The sequence below is a fragment of the Malurus melanocephalus genome, unplaced genomic scaffold, assembly GCF_030028575.1.
Source record: "Malurus melanocephalus ecotype Western Australia unplaced genomic scaffold, MMel_1.1 scaffold_317, whole genome shotgun sequence".
In the NCBI taxonomy this organism is placed as follows: domain Eukaryota; kingdom Metazoa; phylum Chordata; class Aves; order Passeriformes; family Maluridae; genus Malurus; species Malurus melanocephalus.
This window is the reverse complement of record NW_026623549.1, coordinates 657,485-677,554: the sequence shown is the minus strand read 5'-3', so window position 1 is coordinate 677,554 and position 20,070 is coordinate 657,485. Positions and strand designations below refer to the sequence as shown.

At 46.7% G+C, this 20,070-nt stretch overlaps 1 protein-coding gene across 3 annotated transcripts in view; it reads right to left on the bottom strand.

Moving 5' to 3' along the window:
- Positions 1 to 10,976: 10,976 nt before the first annotated feature.
- Positions 10,977 to 20,070, bottom strand: part of ITM2C (integral membrane protein 2C) — a 36,153-nt gene continuing 27,059 nt past the window's right edge. For all 3 annotated transcript variants that reach the window (XM_057377453.1, XM_057377451.1, XM_057377450.1), the window contains 4 exons: positions 18,631 to 18,819; positions 18,223 to 18,333; positions 14,587 to 14,737; positions 10,977 to 13,316 (listed from right to left, as the gene is read on the bottom strand). In XM_057377453.1, coding sequence (XP_057233436.1) covers positions 13,225 to 13,316; positions 14,587 to 14,737; positions 18,223 to 18,333; positions 18,631 to 18,819 — 543 coding nt within the window. In that variant the 3' untranslated portion in view covers positions 10,977 to 13,224. The remainder of the gene's footprint in view (positions 13,317 to 14,586; positions 14,738 to 18,222; positions 18,334 to 18,630; positions 18,820 to 20,070) is intronic.

Sequence of the window (20,070 nt, the reverse complement as noted above, 5' to 3'; positions counted from 1 at the left end):
CCCTTTCACATGGCTCTGCCTTCAGCTTTTTGGAGGCACTGAATCCTYTAGCAAAGCTGAGACTTCTCCCTCCACTGGGTTTCTTGCTACTGAGAAAGGTCTGCCATAGCAACAAACTAATGGATCAGTGTCTTTAGCTACTGGGAAATGCAAAGGACGCCTACAACCTCCCTAATTTTGTTTATTCTTATTATTCTGATTTTATACACTGTCAGTTCATAAGAATGGCATTTACCACATTTTCTAATGTGATTAAAAAGTTGCTATGGGACACTGTTGCAATGAAAAGTCTATGAGGAATCAGAAATGTTTTCCAGGAAGAAAAGCTGAATCAGTGCCATTGGCAGACATCAAATGATGTTAAACCTCACATCTGCTGTGTGCTACAGATTCCTATTAATCCTTCCCTCTATTCCAAGACAAAAAGGGCATTAAACTGGGACTATGTTTGAGAGCGAGCATCAGCAGTTTAGAGCTATAAATACTGGCAGACAATTGTTAATCCAAAACTAAGCAGTACAAACCCAGGAAATCCAGTTTAGATTACACTTTGGAGTACACCACCAGAATCCTGAGCATTCCTGGGTAAGTATTAACTTTGTGACTACAAGTAAAGCCACCTCGCAGAGCCCAGCATCTGACCTGGGCCTGCTCAGCTTGCCTCATCAGTGAGACAGTGAAGGACAGTGTCTGACACAGCTTTATCAGTTTAACGAGGAGCTTAGGAAAGAAAACACAAGAAGATGCAGACAGCAGAGACCCAGCTGACTTCATTCATACTGATRGGAAATGCTGTGGCTTGAATAAGTTGCAGCTGGAAGGAGGCAGAAATAAAGGACTGTGACTTTTGCCAGACCAGGTCAGCGTGGCAGTAAAAACCCTGCAGGTAGGTTTGTTTCCCTCATGCAGAGCAAAATAACTTGGTATTTATAATAAACATGCTATGTAGACCATTTTGTTGGAGCAGTGAGAGGACAAAAGGCAGCCTGAGGTATAAAACACTTGGTTTCACTCTGAGCTCCGCTCTCACTGCTGCTCCTGCCTGCAGCTGCACAAAGACCTTGGGGCAGGACGCCACTGAGTGACGGGGGGTGTTTGTTCCCTTTTGAGACACCCTGTGGTAACCCACCCAACCTCCAGTGTGGAATCAAGCAGGGATGGGCTATTTCTGCCCAATCTCACTTCTACCCATCTCTCATGGCAAAAATCATACAAAAGGAGCCTGATTACACCTAATTCAAACCCACAGCCTGACACACATTGCCTTATGATTCCTCAGAAAAAAACACATGTAGGCTATCAGGAGTGGGAGGAGGAAAAGCAATGGGATGGACACATTTGCATTTGTAACCCACTCCRTGCTATAATGGTAAGAAAAAGCTCAACATTACACTCAGCAGCAATAGCGAGACCTTTAATGCCCCCTTCTTCTGCAACACAAAATGCAGAGCTTAGAATAATAAGTGACCTTGGTTTGGAACAACAGGGCAGAAACCAAGCAGTATCACTGAGTCTTAGCCCAGATTTCATTTCTGGACATAATCACATCATTTAAATAATTTTTATGCTCTATGCTATTATGGGTTATTGCTCTCTCAAATTAGCCTGTGTCACTTGCCTTGGGATGCCCACAAACACCTGTCACAAAACATCTTTAGAAGAWGTCCCAAATCTGTCTCCCACTTTTTGCCAATCAAAAATCCAATCCTGTGGGTAAATACACMCATTCTAACGTGGAGGCTATCAGATTGTTTAACTTTAACAACACAGGAGCCAGACTTCCATACTGAAAAATATTTTGTTTGCATTGCATGAAGCATTTGTTTTTCCAGAACTCCACTGAATGTGTCCAAGAATCTTATTCCTAACATTCTCCTTAGTCACATTAGAGGTTTACAATCCATGTTTACATGTCGTTTAAACACAGATGCAAAGAGAACCATGTAGGTCACAATCTCTCTTATCAAAATTTTGGCGAAACTCTTCAGGTTACAAATTATTATTTTCTTGGTTATATACAAAATGTCAAAACAGCAAAGCTTGAATGTCATTTTGTCAGGGAGCCAAGAGGAAGGAAGGACTTTACTGATCAGCTCAAGGACACCTAGAAAAGTCTTGTGATGTTTTGAGTGTTAATGAAGACAGCACAAAGAACATTCAGGCAAGTTTCTCAAATCAAACAAGATGAAACAGCAGCAACACAAGCCAATTGTAAGTGACAAAGCAGCCATGGAGACGCATTGCAGGTGGCCCACTGGAACAAAGGGATAGCAGATCAGGCACCTGCAGCTCCAGGATTCTCAGCCCCCCAGGAAGAAGTGAGGTTTCAAACACGACTGGAAACAACATATGAAAATTTCATTCTTCAACAACTACATTTGTGCCTTGGAGGACTGTGGGGAAATCCCTTTCAGAAGGGTATAACTTCCACTGATATAACTTATGTTTGTGGTATTGCTGCTCCCACTCTCCATTACAACCACGTTCACTCAACCTCTGCTGCATGTTTAATCCATCTGAAGTTAGAAACAATTTTCTATATCACAGTCAGATGCTGTGGAAATGAGCCCAGTATCCCAGAGGATTAGAGTCTGAAGGATCTGATTTAATTGCACTTTCTGGACAGACTCAGACTCCAGTGGTCAGTGTCCAAATGAGGAATAAGTAACAGGGATGGATCAGCTCTTCATAAACTAAAGATCCCATTTTCAWGCAAATCGCATTCACTAGGAAGAAAAAATGAAGAAGTAAAGAAAAGTCAGACAAAGCAACAGAATCCTTGTGGTCTGAAGGCTTTTAGGAGGCATCAGCTGCTCCTTAAATCRTGAACAGTATTTCAAGCTTTTTTAGATTTGTTTTTGCATCCCTCAGTGGGAGTTGATAGATGCAACCAAAACCAAGTGTCCGATTCACTTTAACTTTGTTTTTGTCACTTAGGTCCTATTCACACCCTCAGAYGGGAACAAATTTCAAGATCTGTTACCAAACTTCAGAAGGAGAAAGAACAAAAAAAAAGGAGGAAAGAAAAATGCCATAAAAAGGGCARTGTTGGCAATGCCAACAGCCCTCCTCAGCAGGTGCTGGTTGTGAAAGGGCCCCTTTGGAAGATCTTGGCAGCAGCACCCTGGGCCCAAGGTGAGTGAGTGCCAGGAAAGGGGTGGTGGGAGGCAAGGGAGGGCTGAGGGAGCCCCTCAGCACGGGCACAGAGAACTGACAACAGTGGGACAGCAAGGGGTGACACCTGCAGCACTGCTAYATCCCAAGGGAAAACTCCGGGCCTCAGCTGTCACAGAGGGAAAATGCCAGGAAAATGTCTATACAGTGGTGGTTCTTTGAATAACTCATGAGGAATCATGTAATAGTTTGCAAATTTTTCCATGCTAAGCCCTCATGACATAAGACACCTTTTTTGTTGTTTGTTGGTTTGGTTTGCTGTTGTTTTCTTGCTCCACAGACACCAGAGCACAGCAAGCATGTCACATCCAACACCACCTTCGGGAAGGGCTCGCTGCTGCCCAGTGTTTAACTCCAACCATGCCAGCCACTTTCACCACATTTTTTGAAATGACAAAGCAATGACAATGATAATGCCACCCCTTGTGGTGCTGCACCCCGAGTGAAGGCTGCAGACTCAACCCTCTGTCCTCCTCTCCTGCCACCACCGTGTGACAACCCACCCTCAAGGTGATCCTTTGCATTTAAGGGTGAACCATCACACATGGCTGGTTGGTTTGGTTTGAAAAACAAAACAAAACAAACAAACAAAAAAATCACCCTCAAATACTTCCCTAAATACACCACCACATTCAGGATTCCRCTTCCACAAGGTGTCCTGGGGCCCTGTTTTTGCAATGACCCTTAACRGGAGACCGTGAGGGCGCTCCCAGCCGCTGGCAGGCTGTGCCTCAATGCAGCAGCAAAGAGTTTATTTTAAATATAAGGACATAAGGACATCAAAGGATTTAACTCCTTTATCCTCAAAGCTGTTTTCCAAATTCAAAACCAKTTTTGGTCAGAAAAGCAGTGTTACTTTTAAACACACCCTATGCCTGGGGAGGATTTTGCACAGAAACACTCACAGCTCCAGAGACAAAGCGCTGCCCCCGGAGCCTCATCTCTGTGAGGGGAAAAAACATGGCTTTGGACATTAAAATRTTAGTTTAGGCTTTCGCCACTTACTGTGTGTTTGGGTGAGTGCCAGGACACGCCACAAGTGAGAGCAAAGCCGGTGTGAGGGGATGGAGGCGTGAGGGTCCAGCTGCTGCTCCTGCCTCCCCTCAGCGCTGCCCTCAGTGCCTCCATTGCCCAGCTGGGGAGAGCGGCCACAGCACAACAGGGAACCTGTGGAGCCAGGGGGGCAGCTAGTGAGATAACAACATCATCAATTGATGAGATAACATCATCATTAACTGATGGAATAACATCATGGTAGTTCCAGCAGGAACCCCACACCCAGCCTGGGTCTGGGCAGCCCTCGGCCCCACAGCTGCCCGGGCCCAGAGCTGCCATGGCAGTGCTCACCAAGGCCTCAGGAGCAGCAGCAGGCACAGAACCTTCCCCTCAGCTGGAAAACCCTTCCTTTTGGCCAAGGTTGGTGTCAGCAGTGACCAGGCTACCCCACTGCAGCTGTGTGGGGTGAGCCTGCCCTGCCCACAGGTGTCACAGCCCCTGAACTGAATGCACCGCGTGGTGCGAACTGGAGAAGGCATTAATCAGTTTGACAGCTCCTGCAAACATACCTGCATGGCGCTGTCCTTCCAGCAGTCAGTGTAAAAACAGTGGCTGTTAATGAAAAATCTGGGGAAAGAGGCAAACTGAACATGTGAAACCCCAGCAGGTCCCCACGGGTGAGGACGATGTGCTGCTCTGGCACAGGCAGAGCTTCAGGAACAGCTACACCAGATGAACTCAAATTGTCAAGGAGATTAATACCAAATATTTACCTTTTAGCGCAATTAAGCAACTTCATCAAAAGCACTGAATGAAAGCAAAGTGCATTTCCTTTGCAAACCTTATTAGAGAATTGTCATGCCTTCCCTYTCCCCAGTTAACATTTCAACCAACCATTTAATATTTGGTAGCTGCTGTTATAAAAGCAACTTGGTTTGAGTTTGCTCATTGTTGGCTCACGCATTTCATGACTAACACTAAAATACTGAGTCAGTGAGAAAGAGAGAGCATTTCCATCCATGACAGCTTAATTGAAACTTATTTTTCTAAAGCTGTTATAAAGTGCAGAAAGAAATGGTCCAAAAGGCTTATTGCAGACCTGCTTCACGCTTCAGAGGGGCTCAGGCTACGTTGCAACTGTCTGTACTTCTGCAGCATTCATTTTTCTTGGAGAGGGGGATGAGTGTCAGTTCTAAGCACCTCCTTGCCAAATAGAGCAAAATGCTTCYCAAAGCACTTTGATCAGGCAATTCTTTTTCCCCAGCCTGCTGCTGCCAAGAGAGGAGCCCCTCCTTGCRGTGCCGGGGACCTGGATGTCTTCAGCTGAATGGAGCTGTGACCAAAATAGGGCAGGAGACAGAATATGCTTAATTGGCCCTAATTTCCTTCCCAAGTCCTGGGCTSAAGCCGAGGCAAGACTGACAGCTGTGACCCTTCAAACAGGCAGCTGTCCCCAAAATACAAGTAAGTGCTTGATAAGGACCTACTTAAGCGCAGTGTCTGCAGCTGGCACTTTGGGAGGGCACAGAGACAGCCAAGGCCCAGGGCTTGGGATGGGGCTCTGTGCCCATTCCCAACAGTGGCCATCCAGGATGGCAGAGGTAAACACGGCAGTCTGCCCCAAAACTGCTGCCATTCTCCTGGCCATCCAAGCAGGTCCCTGCCTGGGGCTAACCATATTGACCCTGACCCAGACCCTGACCTGGGGGATRGTTTCACAACCACCTTGGCCACAAAGGGAAACACAGCACCTTGAAAGAGTTCCTGCTAGCAGTGGAGTGGGAAATCTCCTGTTTGCTGTTCCCAGCTGCATTCATTGCCTGCCATCCATTGTCTGCCACATTCAYGCCACAGGTGCTGCGGTGCAGTGGGATTTTTCCAGCATTGCTCAACAACCGGGTGTGCTGTTAGTTTTTAGGGAGGAGATTGTTTAGCCCCTCAGACCCCAGCGGGCAGCCTCGGAGGCAGCTGCTGCAACCCTTTGGGTTGTGTGCCCCAAGGCAAGGGTGTGCAGCCCATGCCACAGCCAAAGGGCCACCTGGGATGTGCACACAAATCTCCTTATAATGGAGGGAGCCTTCAGTTGCACTGGGGAAGGCCAAGGATGGGGAGTGCATTCTCAAGTTTGGAGCAGCATCCAGCCCAACACACGGAGCTCCCCGCTCCTGGTCCCACAGCTGGTCTGTCTCACTCTGAGGTCTTGTTGAAGCTGTTACAAAAGCAATCAGCTGCACAACCTGTGACAGAAACACGGGGCTGCCAACCCACACAGCCTCCCCTGCTTCCCTCTCTAGAGCTGGGGCTGCAGATGGTTGTGCAAAGCCAGCCTGTACATGTGGGTGTCTGTGCATGGTTTATTCCATCCTAGGCTTTTTTTTGTTTGTTTTTTTGGATGTTTATGCAGTGACCTCCAGTGTTTATTCTTAGCTTGTATAACAACAATACAGCTGTTTACTAGGCTGCTCCCAAATATTTGACCTACAAAATGATCAGTCCGTTTGGAGACCAAGCTGAATTCAGCCAAGTCATAAAATGCTGCCTCAAGTTACTTCTTTCAACACTTAAAACCCAAACCCATGGCTATGTCAGGTCCAAGCCTTTCTCTAAAGGGTAACCCCATTGGCCTGTATTTTCCTACACACCCTCACAGAGACCATTTAAAGGATGCTGCTGGTTTCATTGCCATAAAGGCTCCTGGACACTCAAAACCACTGAGCTGCAAGTTCTTCATTTCTCAAATTCAGCCTGCCAAATTTCTTCTTGATGTGCATTGCAAAGTCAATGCCCACTTGCCCACAGGTACTTCCCAGGCCTCCTCAGTTCCACCAGACCCAGCCAYGCTGCAGGAGAAGGTACCTAAGGGCCAGGGACAGGCTGTCCCCCAAAACTCTGCAGAAGGTTTTGCTCTGACAATGCTGCTGACACTGGGGCACTTTCAGATGGCAGCTCTGGGTATCCACAGTGCCTCAGCAAGTCAGCTTATAGCTGCTTGTTTGAGTTTTACTTGCAACAATTGTTGGAGAAGGGAGAATGGCTTAAGGGGATTGACTGTGGTTCTAGCAGAGGCAATCATATAATCATCATCTGAAAAGGGGGAGAAATGAGATGGGACCTGATCCAAAGCCGTTCCTGTTACTTCAGTGAGAACAAGTTACTCCCTGAATAACAATTGGGGATACAGAGTGACATTCTAGAGAAATTTCTTGAAAAGAAGACAAATTTTAATTTCAGAGGTTTTCTTCCACATAAAGTTGTCTTTTTTGAAACTTCTTTCCCCAGTCACACCAGAAAAATATTCAATCATTGCATAACGTGATTTCAATTCAAATACAGATCTAAAAGTTCAAGTATAAAATTACATACTTGGCCTTTTCACATTAATTAATCCAAATGAATAGAGTAACATACTGGATTTCACTGGAGAACATCTTTGTGCTAGTGAGAACAGTTAATTAGAGCTGGCACAAACACCTTCCATATTCAGCATGAATAATAATATTCCCAGAGCAAATTTTCTCAGCAAACTTACAGAAACAGCTGATTCTTGATTCTTCAGCCCACCCATTTCTTCTAAGATTTTAATAAGAGAGGAGTTAAAGTGCTGGTAATTGCTGAGCAGCCCCTGTGCTCTTCCTGCCCATCCTCTGACATGATCTGCCAACACAAGAGGTGCCCGAGCCTGTACATCATTCCCAGTGCCASGGCTGCTTTGTCCATTGTGTCACCTCTGCAGCATCTTCCTGCTGCCTCCAGCTGCACATAAATCACAGCCAGTGACAGACAGGCTCAGGGCAGGGGCTGGGGCTCTGGGATGTGCTGCACCACTCTGGATCTTCCCCTGAACTGGGGCCTGTGGCACCTTGCTGGGAAAGCTCTGCCCCATAAGACCCATCTGTGAGCTGTGAGGACCCATGGAAAAGGGAAAAATATACTAAAGGAGACTATGGGGATAGGCAGAGTCTCAGTGATAGCTGAAAAYGCTGTGGAGGTAACTCCAACCTAAATCAAGAGATTTTTCTTTCCTACAATAGAGACCAAAAGCAGCAGCCACACAGGGACACCCATTTCTGCTCACACTCACCCCCTTACCTGCAGACACAGCAAGTCAGAGCAGCTGTGCTCCAGAGGAAGCACCTTCAGTCCTCAGGCACAGAAGCACATCAAGGGGTCGTATACCCCAGAGAAGCAACAGTGTCACCCTGTCCTGAAGTCAGTCTTGTGTTAAATATGCTAGTCATTAAAAATACCTGACACACACGGGTGTTCACAGTGTCTAATTTAAGAGACTCGGGTATGCAGGAACTCCTAAACTGAGAAATTAAAGACATCCTCTAGAGGTGTCCTTACTCTCCAGGAACAAAGACTCCTAAATTAAGTATGACAAGCTGGATGGTCCAAACACTGCTTCAAGCTCCAGTTCCCTCTTCAGTCTCACTGGGCCCTTTTGGCAAGTAAGGCTGGACATGGATTTGTAGACATTCTGGTCAACATGAGTGATTCTTTTAACACAAAATGAACAGTGTTTTATTTATTTACACGCTCCTTTATCATTTTAGTTCAGCATTTTTAGATAAAAATTGTTTCAAAACAATGAATAATAGTTTAATTACTAAAATATTAAAACAAATGCTTCAGCTTAACATCTGGAAGTTTAGCTGTTTTGGCCCTTTTTTATGCTATATTTTTTTTTAGCTGAAAATAGCTCAACCCATATGTGTTAGAGATTCTGTCCCCTCACACTCTGCCTTTTTGTTCATTTAATCCAGAAAGCATTCCCTCCGACAGAGCTGCAGCACCTCAATGATTTCACTGGGACATCAGAAACTGCACTTGCCAAAAGAGCAAGAAACAGGCATTTACCTGAGACCTGGGAAGCTATTTTTGTTGATYGCATGGCTGTCCAAACATGCCTTTTTTTCTCTGGGAAGCTGTGACAGCATCCWCAATACTGGCTTTTATAACATTCCAGGTGGAATTCAGAATGACAGCAGCAAAATGCTTTGGGAACAATTTGTACATCCTCAGGCACGTACATAAGTATTTACAGGAGAGAGAACAGCCTTTCATTAGCTTGGCATCAACATCATCTATCAGAGAGATGTTCACGTTGGGATGAAGTCAATTCCCAGCAAGGACAATGGAAGTTGCTGCCTGTCCAGATGCACGTGTGACACAAGAACAGGATGGAGTCATTCCCTCCCCACCAAAAATGGGCTYCCCATCATGCTGGTGGAAAACCAGATCCTTTATTCTCCTTTCTAGAGCACCTACGTGGTCCATCACAGCTTGAACACTCCCTGTCCCAAGACTGCAGAGATCCCAACATTATGGGATGGRATTGGACTGCAAATGTACCTGTAGAGAACATGTAGCAAATAGAGGATTCATTTATGTTTTAGAGGAAACACTGAGGTACTYCCCCTCAACTACTAAGTTAATAGGTTTCCAGCACTTTTTCTATTTAAAAAAACCCGAGCTTGGAAGTGGATGCTCCTAGAGTTAAGACCAACTTTGACTTGCTGTGCACTGTATGGCAGAACTAAACAACTGCCTGAGCCAGRCTGCAATATGCAAGTATTAGAAAGTAAATTATATTAGATGCCARCCATTATCACAGTGACCCATATTTTAGGGTTTCAACTGCATCGCTGCCAATCTTCCTAAAGCAGATTTTATTGCCAAGCTTTTATACGTGCTACTGTTCATCAAATAAAGCAGCCTTCTGCCACAGTGTGAGCAAGATTAGGAAGCAGAACTGGCTTATTTTAAGTTCTTCTAAGAGCACGGGGCAACAAATATAACCTCAGGAAATGAAAAACCAAACCAAGAGGGAAATTTTGAAAATGCAAAGTTTCATAACACAAGCTGGTTTTCTTTGTAGTGGACAAGTCTCAGGTGGCTGACTTGCTTGGTAACTATATTTACTGGAACGCATCAATCACATCCTTAGTATCAGCATTTCAGCCTTTGAAAGGCATGGCTGAAAGGTTGAGCTTTCCCACAGGGTGGTGCAGAGTTGCTTCCTCAGCCCAGAGCTGATGAAAAGAGAGCAGTCAGGCAGAGTTGGCCGGGTCAGCCCAGAAGAGCCTTCAGCAAACACAGTTACTGTAAGATGCAGCTCCCTTCAGAACCCCAATGATGCAAAGAATACTCATATGCTGAAGAGTTAAATGCAAAATGCAGCAAAAACGGCTACGACAAGCTTAACATGAACTTCCTCCCTGATTGACCAGAGACTAATTGTGGAAAGAGGAACTGTCAAGTTCAGGAAAAACATTCTGACACTTCCCTASCAGAAGGATGAAATGGGGAGAGAAAGCCTGGGAGGGCACTAAGGSACCCCCATTGCTGTGTGCAGTGAGGAAAGGAAAAACCCCAAAGGCAGGCCCTGCAGAGCCAGCCAGAAGGCAGCTGTAGGCTTAGGTCACACTGGACACATTGCTATGTAGAAATCCAGCAGCTGGAGAAGCAAGGCTGAGCACGAAGAGCCAATGCCTACTAGTCACCCAAGCAGCAGAGGTATCTGGCTTCCTCACAGACCTCAGCTGGGCAACTTCCCCACACAGGCTGCCCTCGGTCTCTTGGGGATGTGCAAGGAGAGGGGAAGAGCTCCACAGAGCCTGCAGGCATGGGCAGCTCCCTGGCAGGCCAGCCACATCCCCATGCAGCTCTCCCATCTCCAGCATCCTCCCACTGCCCAGCTCCACCATCCCACTGGGCTGGACCCTCCAGCTGCTGCCTCCCACGAACAACAGCTTGATGGAGAGCATGTGCTTCTCATTCCAAACAAACACACACTTTACATATCAGAGGTAAAAGAGTTTATTATCCCATGGGTTTTTCCTAAGAAGTAAGATTCCTACCAGACAAAATATACAAAGCATCTTATGTTTTCTTTCTAGACRACTGCATTCTCATCCTATGAAACAGAGACCACATTAGTTCACCTTAAAGAACCAAGGTTTGTCCTTACAGCTGCGGGATTGCACAGAGTTAGCATATCCAATGACCAGTTAAATCATGCAGAACCAGAGGGGAGGGGAAGAGGCCTTTACGCTCACCTGAGTGCAGGCTTAGGCTTCTGGAAATGAAGAGAAACACAGGGCTTAAATTTACCAGTTGCTTCCATTAAATGAACCAATTCTCTGACCCACTTCTTGTCATCCTCTTGGCAATTAAAGGCTGGGGCTAGCAGCAAGTTATTGCTGGGAAAACACAATGCTAGAAAAGTAAACAGCCATCTGGCAGCGGGAAACTTTCCATATCAACCTGCATGAAGTGCATATAATTCTTCCTTTAACATCAGGTTTAAAGCAGAATGAAACAAAAGTGTCCTCCTCTACTTGATAGAACTTAATGTTTATAGTTGACTGTATTTATATAAAAAAATAAATACTCAGCCTCTAAGGACATACTAATTCCTACTGCATTATATGACCACTCTGAGATCCTGTTTTGTTTTCACATAATTAACTCAKAGTATTAACACTCAAAAATTTAAAATATATTCTTTCTGGGTTTTGATTCTGCTGAGTTAATGATTGTACTTGCATTTACTTTATCTTTCCTCTTCCAAAACAACAAGCTCATTTCAACAGATGGTGAACAAGTCCAGATTTGCTGGAAACCAATTAACAAGAATGTGCCAAGTTGAAACTCACCCCATTCTTTCAAGCCAAAAAACTGCCTGCATTTCAAGAACCTAATTAGTTTTAACCGTATTTATGGAACAGAGGGAAGAATATTTAATTACTCTGCAATTCTTTTGCCTGATGATCAATAGAAATTCAGTTKTGTTCACACAATTTCTCTGCAGTATATTGATCAGCTGAATCTTGCCTTTTATCAGCACCTGTTCTACAATGGTGCCTGCAGATAACGTGATACACAGCTGGATTACAGTGATTACTATCAAAACAGATTTCACTGRAGGAGTTACACAAGAATACATACTGTTAAAAGGTATGAAAAATCTGCTTTTTCACTTGCCAGTAACTACCAGCTCTGCTGCCCTTGGTGTGCAGGCATGGTRCCCCATCCACGCACAGTTCAGGAACACACATCCATGTGAGCACAACTCATCCTCCCAAGCAAGCAGAGCTGGCCAGGACAGACACGGGGTTCCACCTGCAGCCACAGCCTGCAGATGGTCCATCAGTGGGGCTTTAGAGCCCTGCATCAAAAATACACCTCTGTTTACTCAGGCAAGGTAACGGCAGATCTGCCCAGGATCCACAACAGTGCAACTGTGTGCTAGAGAAAGAACTACAGAGCCATGTACTTCACCCTCTGCTTGGTGGCTAGAGAGCTGGGACATGCTGTGTCACTCATGTCATCCTCTGCCCATCTCACTGCCCCTTGTCCTGTCCTCTTGCCCCCCTGGACACCCCCCAGGACCCCCTGCACTCTCAGCTGAGCCACGTTCTGGAGGAGCAGGTCACAAAAMCAGCACACAATGGTTGCTCTTAGTGTTTGAAAATCTCATCTTCAGTGGGACAACACACAGCAAAATGGGACACCACAGCGTGTTTTGGGCAGAAATCTTCTCTCTGCTGAGCTTTCCAAATCACTCTGTCTGCAGCTCCACAACTCTTCCTTTCCTAAGTGCACCTGATTTAGGTCCTTACATCAGCACCAAAATGGAAATCCTCCTCTTGTGCATACACCCTCTGTCCCAATGCCAAGGCAGCCCCAGAGCAATATCCSAGCCTGAAATTGCTTAGCCAGGAAAAGAGCACCTATTTCCAGCATTCCTATTTCTCAGCCATCCCTTCTACCCAAACCTACTCCCAAAAAGAGATTTCCATTCTGTGGTGTGGAAGAAGCTGCACCTACCCTCAGGTTATCTTTGACCACTGTGTAAATTTAAGCCCAGCAGATGTCTTGGGTAGGTAGCAGGGAACAAGAGGCCATAAAGGACCCCAGAGGTTAGAGCTGCACAAGCCAGGGGGAGTATAAAAAGTAGCCAGATTACCATGTCTAAAGAGAGGGCTGAGAGCATGTGTGAGCATGTGTGCAAGCAAAGCCGAGGAAGGTTACATCTGGAGAGTGGCTTCATGACTTTTGGCAGATAACAGTTTCGACCACAAAAGTATTTTCAAAGTGACGAATACGATGACAGTTTCCAGCCTCACGTCGACTGATACCTAGAAGTGATTTAAAGAGAGGAGAGAAGTGAATCAACAAATGATGATCTGAAAGAACTGAAGCAAGGAAGGTGAGATGCAACTTCTGGACACTGAAATACAGGAACAACACAGCCCATAGGGAAAGCAGCATTATCTGGTTTTAGGAAGAATAGCCAGCTTTTCTCGGATATAGTCCTGCAGTAAGAGCTGCCATGGGCTGAAGGAGTCACCTGGAAACAGCTGGTTTCAGCTGATAGCATCTCGGTGTAATCTCAGAGACCAGAAAGTCTCCAAGAAACCAGCAGAAGTCACAGGCTGGTACAAAGCAGAGTCCTGTATGCAACCAAGAAGTGCTTAAAATAGCTACCTCCTCTCATGCTATTTGTAACTCTGCGTGCCTTATCCTGCTACGGCCCCAGCCTCAGGTAATGCTTCCCCATGCCCCTAAACCACAGCTCTGCCACGCAGTTCTATAGGCAGCTCCCTCCCTTTATAGCAAATCCATGGTGCCCCAATGACAAGCAGGACCATGCCAGGCTCCATGGGAGCAGCAGCCAGTGCGTGCCAGCAGCTCCTCCATGACAGTGCAGCTCCCACTGGGAAAGCACCATCAGCAACAGCCACGGTGACCTCTGCACCCTGCAGCTTCCCTAGAGATCCAAACCCAACTGACTATAGTCCATGTTTCAGGTGAGCTTTTAAGTACACTTTAAAGGCAAATACTCACATTAAAGAGTTTTTTGCAGCAATATTACCGTTTGTATATAAGATACATATTGCTGATTTCCATAAAATCATTTTTACACAGTCCAATGTTCCCTCYTCACAACATTTTCCATACTATTAGAAACTTAATTAATTAAAGGCAATTTGCAGATCTAATCTTCTCTGAATAGCTGCCACTGAATCGGGTGCCTTCATTAAGGAAATTTTCCAAACRGTTCCCAACAGCACTGCTATTAGTTCAGCCCCAGGAGCCCACGTGTAAATGAATTGCTGGCTTCTGCAACCATTTCTGCAAAGTTTCTATCAGGCTGATGGATGGCAGAAACACAGCAGTCAGCACCCATTTGCAGCAGCAKCATCCCAAAGTTGGGTTTAGATTAATTGGATGGGAAACACCTCAAAGGAAACCCCCCCAGGGAAACCCCACTCTGGCCATGAAGAAGCCAGCATGGCTGAAGCAGGCAAAGTTGGGCTGTGGTGTGGGGCGGGGCAGGGAAGGGAAGGGAAGGGAAGGGAAGGGAAGGGAAGGGAAGGGAAGGGAAGGGAAGGGAAGGGCTCTCACGTCTGCGGGCACTGCGCCGCCGCAGCCGGTACGTCTCCTTGCCGCTGCACAGGCGGTAGATGAAGGAGCCCAGCTGCTCCATGTCACTGACGTGCTCCGTGGCGATCATCTCCTCCTGGATGATGTATGTCTGGGGCAGGTATGTCCCTTTCTGAAACGACACAGTTTGCACCAAAATCAGGCACTAACACTGCCATGATCTCCTCTCCAAACGCAACTGTTTCACACAGAGCACCATGGACAAYCACACTGCAGAAAATTCATTCACTGTTGGAAGGCTCAAGCTCCATTTACTGAGGCCAATTATCGTAACACCCCTGTCCTTGCAGAACACTGTCCATGCTACTAGCACAGGGCACACAGAACAGATTAGATCCAAAAATGGAACGTTCACGTAGGGGATGAAGTCAGTGTAGGCTCAACCCTGTTATAAACTGACCCAAATTTTACAGCAGGATGCCCAAAACTGTAATTCTGAGAGTACAACAAACCCATCTGGAGAGGAATAAAAGCTTAACCRAAATTCCAGGAACTTCACTGAAATGTGCATTTTACATTTACTTCAAAAGGCACAACCCAAAACCACCAGCCCTGCTGAGATTCCAACATTCCCCTCTCCTCTCTGTTCCATTCAGCACAGCCACAACAATGTCCTGCCCTTACTGCCCACAGGAATGGGGACTACAAATGGGCCACGGGCACCATATTCAGGGGAGAAGGGAGGTCTCTGCATCCCTTCATTGCCCTAGGAATGTATGGGACAGTGACACCCTGCTGTTGGGCTAGAGGCCACTGTGAAGACCACAGTGATGAGTGGGGTGTCATAGCAGAAAGCCACTGGGGAGGAAAAATTGGGGTATCTAAGGGTACCCCAGGGATGGAGGACACATTATTCCCTGCAGGAAAGAGATCAGCTCAGCGCTGGAGGCTCTGCAAACTCATTTCCAGATGGTATGGGCATCTGGCATGTCTGGGCATCGCTGTGGCAACAAACAGTGGTGCTACAAGTGAGGCTTGTGTTGGGGGGCACTTGTGAGTAGATGCCAACTAGGTCATGAMGCAAAGAATCACCTCTGGTCCCTTTTCCTTACGAGAGTCAAAGAAATAAAGAAACTGTCAGACCCTGAGGCCAAGGTAAGTACAATCAAGGTGAAAAGCAAGCAACAGCAGCACCATTTCAAATATCACTTCTTTTGTTTTCCACAACTGGTTATCTCCACAGAGACAATACCTGGTAACACTCTATCTTAACTCAGTGCTGTGCTGCTGGGCTGGCACAGCCAGGTGGATCAATAAGGCTGTCCTCTAACGCTGCAGGATCAGACCATTAGTGCCAGTATGTACTGCACTAACACAACACTTCTGCAAGAAATTCCATTATTGATTCTCGGGAGGAATGCGGGGGAGGCCATGAGGTACGTGCAGGGCTGTCACAGCAGCAGCCAGGCTGGGGCTCAGATCTGGCACACCTTGGCCTGGCGAGAGGGCTTAGAGAGACAGACAAGGGCACACAATCCACTTTCTTCACTGTCTCAGATTTAARCAGCTGTGGCAGGTGAAGGGGGAATCACCACTCCTCCAGTGCAGGTCTGTGCAGCAAGGACAACACCTTCAAGTCTCTGCCAAAAACTTCCAGAAAGCCAAAGCTYTGAGCATCTTGCATTCTGCAAGAGATGTGGATCGTCCATCATTTAACTGGGTCACCTCCAACTTCCTGCTGCTGCACGGGGGGAGCATCCCTCCCTCCTTTTATGTCAGACACTGATGCAGGGCTGTTCAGTGAACTGCCACCTGTACAGAATAAAGCCTGAAAGAAGCGGGCGCAGGGCACATGGCAGTCACTCTGCAAAGGGGCACCCAGGCACCAGGCTGGCCAGGAAAAAAGAGCAAAGGGGGCTCACCAGCTGCCTGTGCTGCCCCAGTCTGCTGGACTGCAATTTGATTTTAGAAACAGGAGTGCAGTCACTGAACTGCTCCAAAAGGAAACTTTCCTCTGGAAATTAGACTCATTCAAGTAGGGACTTGACTGCATTCAGAGATGCAGAGAAGGCAAAACTCTCCAAGTCCAAGAACCAACAAAGCTCACCCATCCAGACAGGAGCACTTGTGAGCAGCAGGGTAAGTCATAATGTCATAAAGATCTTCCCTGCAGCAGGAAGATACCTGAGCTTTCTGCCTGACCAGCAAGGTCCCACGTGTGGCCATGATGATCACAGGCTCACAGGGTAATTCAGCTGGGGAGGGACTTCAGGGCTTTGTCCCATCTGGTTTTGAAARCCTTCAAGGATTTCAAGAAGGCAGCACAACCTCCCTGGGCACCCTGTTCCACTGCTTCACTGCCCTTGTGATGAAAAATTTTTCTGAGCCCAAAACCAAGCCAACCATTTTAAAACAATGTCTCTAAGGTGCATGTTAAAACCTCCACAGACAGATTGGACTGTACTGGACACCCATCTCAGCAATCAGGAAGTTATTTAAACCCACAACTGCTCTGGGCTCTTCAAGCACATAAGACCGCCTTAATTGTATTGTTATCCCCTTTTAAAATTCAGTGACAATGCATCATTTTCACTGACCGTGAGTTTATATCTGTTATTTTAGGATGTGAGCAGCATTCCCAATCTCTCAGTTGTTTTCTCTCAGCTTGTGCAATCCTGCCTTTTCCATCTCCCTCTGCCCCAGGGACTGGTCACCKGCCACRGTCAGAAGCTGTGACAGGTCTGGAGCGAGTTGTAAGTAAAAGTGYGCTGTACCCCAGCGGGGTTCCCAGCACATTTGCCAAACAGTCACAGTGCAATGAAATTGGGAGGACTGCTAGGAAACAACTGGGAGTTTGACAGGTCCTGGAGATCAGGCATCTCTCCAGGCATGACTGCTTGCCTCTGAGCTTAAGCCCTGCAAAGTTCACCACACTGCATATAACAGCAAGTGAGCAAAGGCAATTTAAGAATATGAATTAGATTGTCTTTTTTCCCCCTTCCTTTTAAACACACCCTCACAGGAGTGATAAAAGACCCAGGCTCAGTGCCTTGATTCACCTGCAGAAGACTGAGACAGATATGTACCTTCTGCAGTCTGAAAAATCCTGTGCCTTTTTTCCTGCTGTGAAGATTAAATAGTATTCTATTTTAAGATGGCTGCTTTCAGCAGCACGGGCTTCTGAAGTGAACAAAATCGCTGGTACTAAACCCAATTAATGCTGGCTGTGAGCACAACTGCATGAGCCCAAGCCTGGTGCTGCAGCACAGCAGGGAGGGCAGCACAGATCCCCTCCAAAAGGGTGAATGCTGAAGGCCTTTCCTCCCCAGGGGGCACACGGTGATAACCACAGCAAGAAGGAAAACAGGGAATTTCTTCTTTTTACCCTTGATTTGTACAATCAGTAAACACSGGAGGGAAGGAATCTGCTGCTCCTCTGTGTCTCCCTGGTCAGGCTGATCATCATGCCAGCGTTACTGTGCTTTCTGCAAAATCAGTATCTCAGCTAAACCTGCTGAAGCCTTCACTCCACACAAAGACTCAGGGCCAAGGTTTACCTCCCCAGACAMAGCAGTTTTGATTTCCCAGGAGCTGCCAGCTGGCACCCAGGAGCCAGCTCAAGGAAAGCAAGCAGAACAAGCAGGACAGCAGCTGTACCTTCACATTAACCAGCAGCTCCCACAGGTTGCGAGGAGGCATCACGATGGTGGTGTTCAGCTCGATGACGTAGCACTTATCCAGCGTGATGTCATGATACGCYGTCAGACCCTGTGGACCAAGCACAGAAACAACACAACTGAACCCTCTGCAGTGGAATGTGACTGTGAAAATGGGTGAAAAGAGGCAATTSAGGGAAGATGGGAAACTGCTTTAGACAAACCTCCCTACCAAGCAAATAGAATGGGCTGGAGAAACAGAGAGGGCAAGAAAACAACTCAGTAGTAAGAGCATCATAGATTTATGTGACAACAGTGACAATAGTGACAGTGCTAGGCCATGAACACTGAGCTGGTGCACACAGCTCAGCCCCATGCCATGTCCCCAAAGGCCCCAGGGGCTCCTTACTCGCTGGAAATCGTGGATGATGTCCGCAGGGTCACTCCCTCCGAACTGGGGCACCGGGACATTGATTTGCTCGTAGTTCTCYTCAATGTAGATCTTGACATCTTCGTGCAGCTCCAGCTGCCCTTTGAAGGGCGAGTAGAGCGAGTCTTCGTACAGGACACCGCAGTGGAACACGCTCTCACGGGGCAGCTGTGGGGACACACCCAGGCAGAGGTACAGCACACACACCCCACTGACAGCTACAGCAAACACGGCAAGGAAGGTACCCACACCAGTGAAACATTCATCAAACAGACACTTGAGTATATTTCAAGATCAATCTTTTAACCAGAAAACRTTCTTGATGAACCTAGTGCAAAATACCCTTGTGAAATTACCATGTCTCACTCCATGCTAGCCAGGTCCAAAGGGAATAAAGAATTCCCTGTGGGATTTCACAAGGAGTAATTCAGAAAAAAAATTGACTGCCTGCAAGCTCTCAAATTTCCTAACCAGGCTGTTTACATCCCTCCACAGTCATGGCCTCCAATACCTGCATTTTTCTACAGGAGGCATAGAAGCTTGGACTGAGCAGAACATAATTTCTAGAGGCACTTGCAGCTTGGATATGGCAAATGCAGCACAACAAAGTGGATTTGCCTCACAGCAAAACAGGAGCTGCTGCTCTTTGAGCAGCCTGGAAGGTGATCCTGCTCACAGAAGRGCAGTTGGAAYGAGATGATCTTTGAGGCTGCTTCCAGCCCAAGCCATTCTATGACTCTGTGATTTCAGGTGTAAATGAGAGCAGGTARTAAAGCACTGATGATTCTTGAAACAAAAACTGCAAATTAATTTGACAGCAAAGAAATTTATGGAGAAAAGGAGCACATAAAAAGACTCTACTGCTGAGTGGATAAGTGCTGGCTGCAGAGATGAGGGCGGTAGCAGTCCTGGGAGAACTCATTCACTAATAGCTGCTCCACAGCACAACAAGGGCTCTGGTGCAAACCAGTGCTCTGGGGTTTCTTGGCTAAACACTCAGCAAGCCAAAGTTCAGCAGTTTCCTCCTCAAAAAGCAGCTCTGCCCTGTCTCATTCCCTGTGCTCTGACCCTCCACAGTGCTGCCAGCCCAGTGCCTTGGCCAGGCCAGGCTTTGCAAAGACTACATGGAAGAAAAGGTGCTGAATTTAATGGAGGTTGAGCACTCACTTTCTGTATCATCTCCCACTTACTTTTTAACTTCTCTGCTTGCTTTATTAATAGCAGCACCTATTTTTGTTACACCTACAGAGYTTTTCTGTGCTAGAGCCTACAAAACCTACTGCAAAAAGCTGTTCCCTTGCCTGTATCCCCCTGTTCTCTTCAGGCTTGTTCTCCCCTCACAAGCCACACTTTCAGACTACCCTACCCTGAACAGCAGTGRTGTGGGGTTTAAAAGGCAGAACTGGCAGGATATTTTTA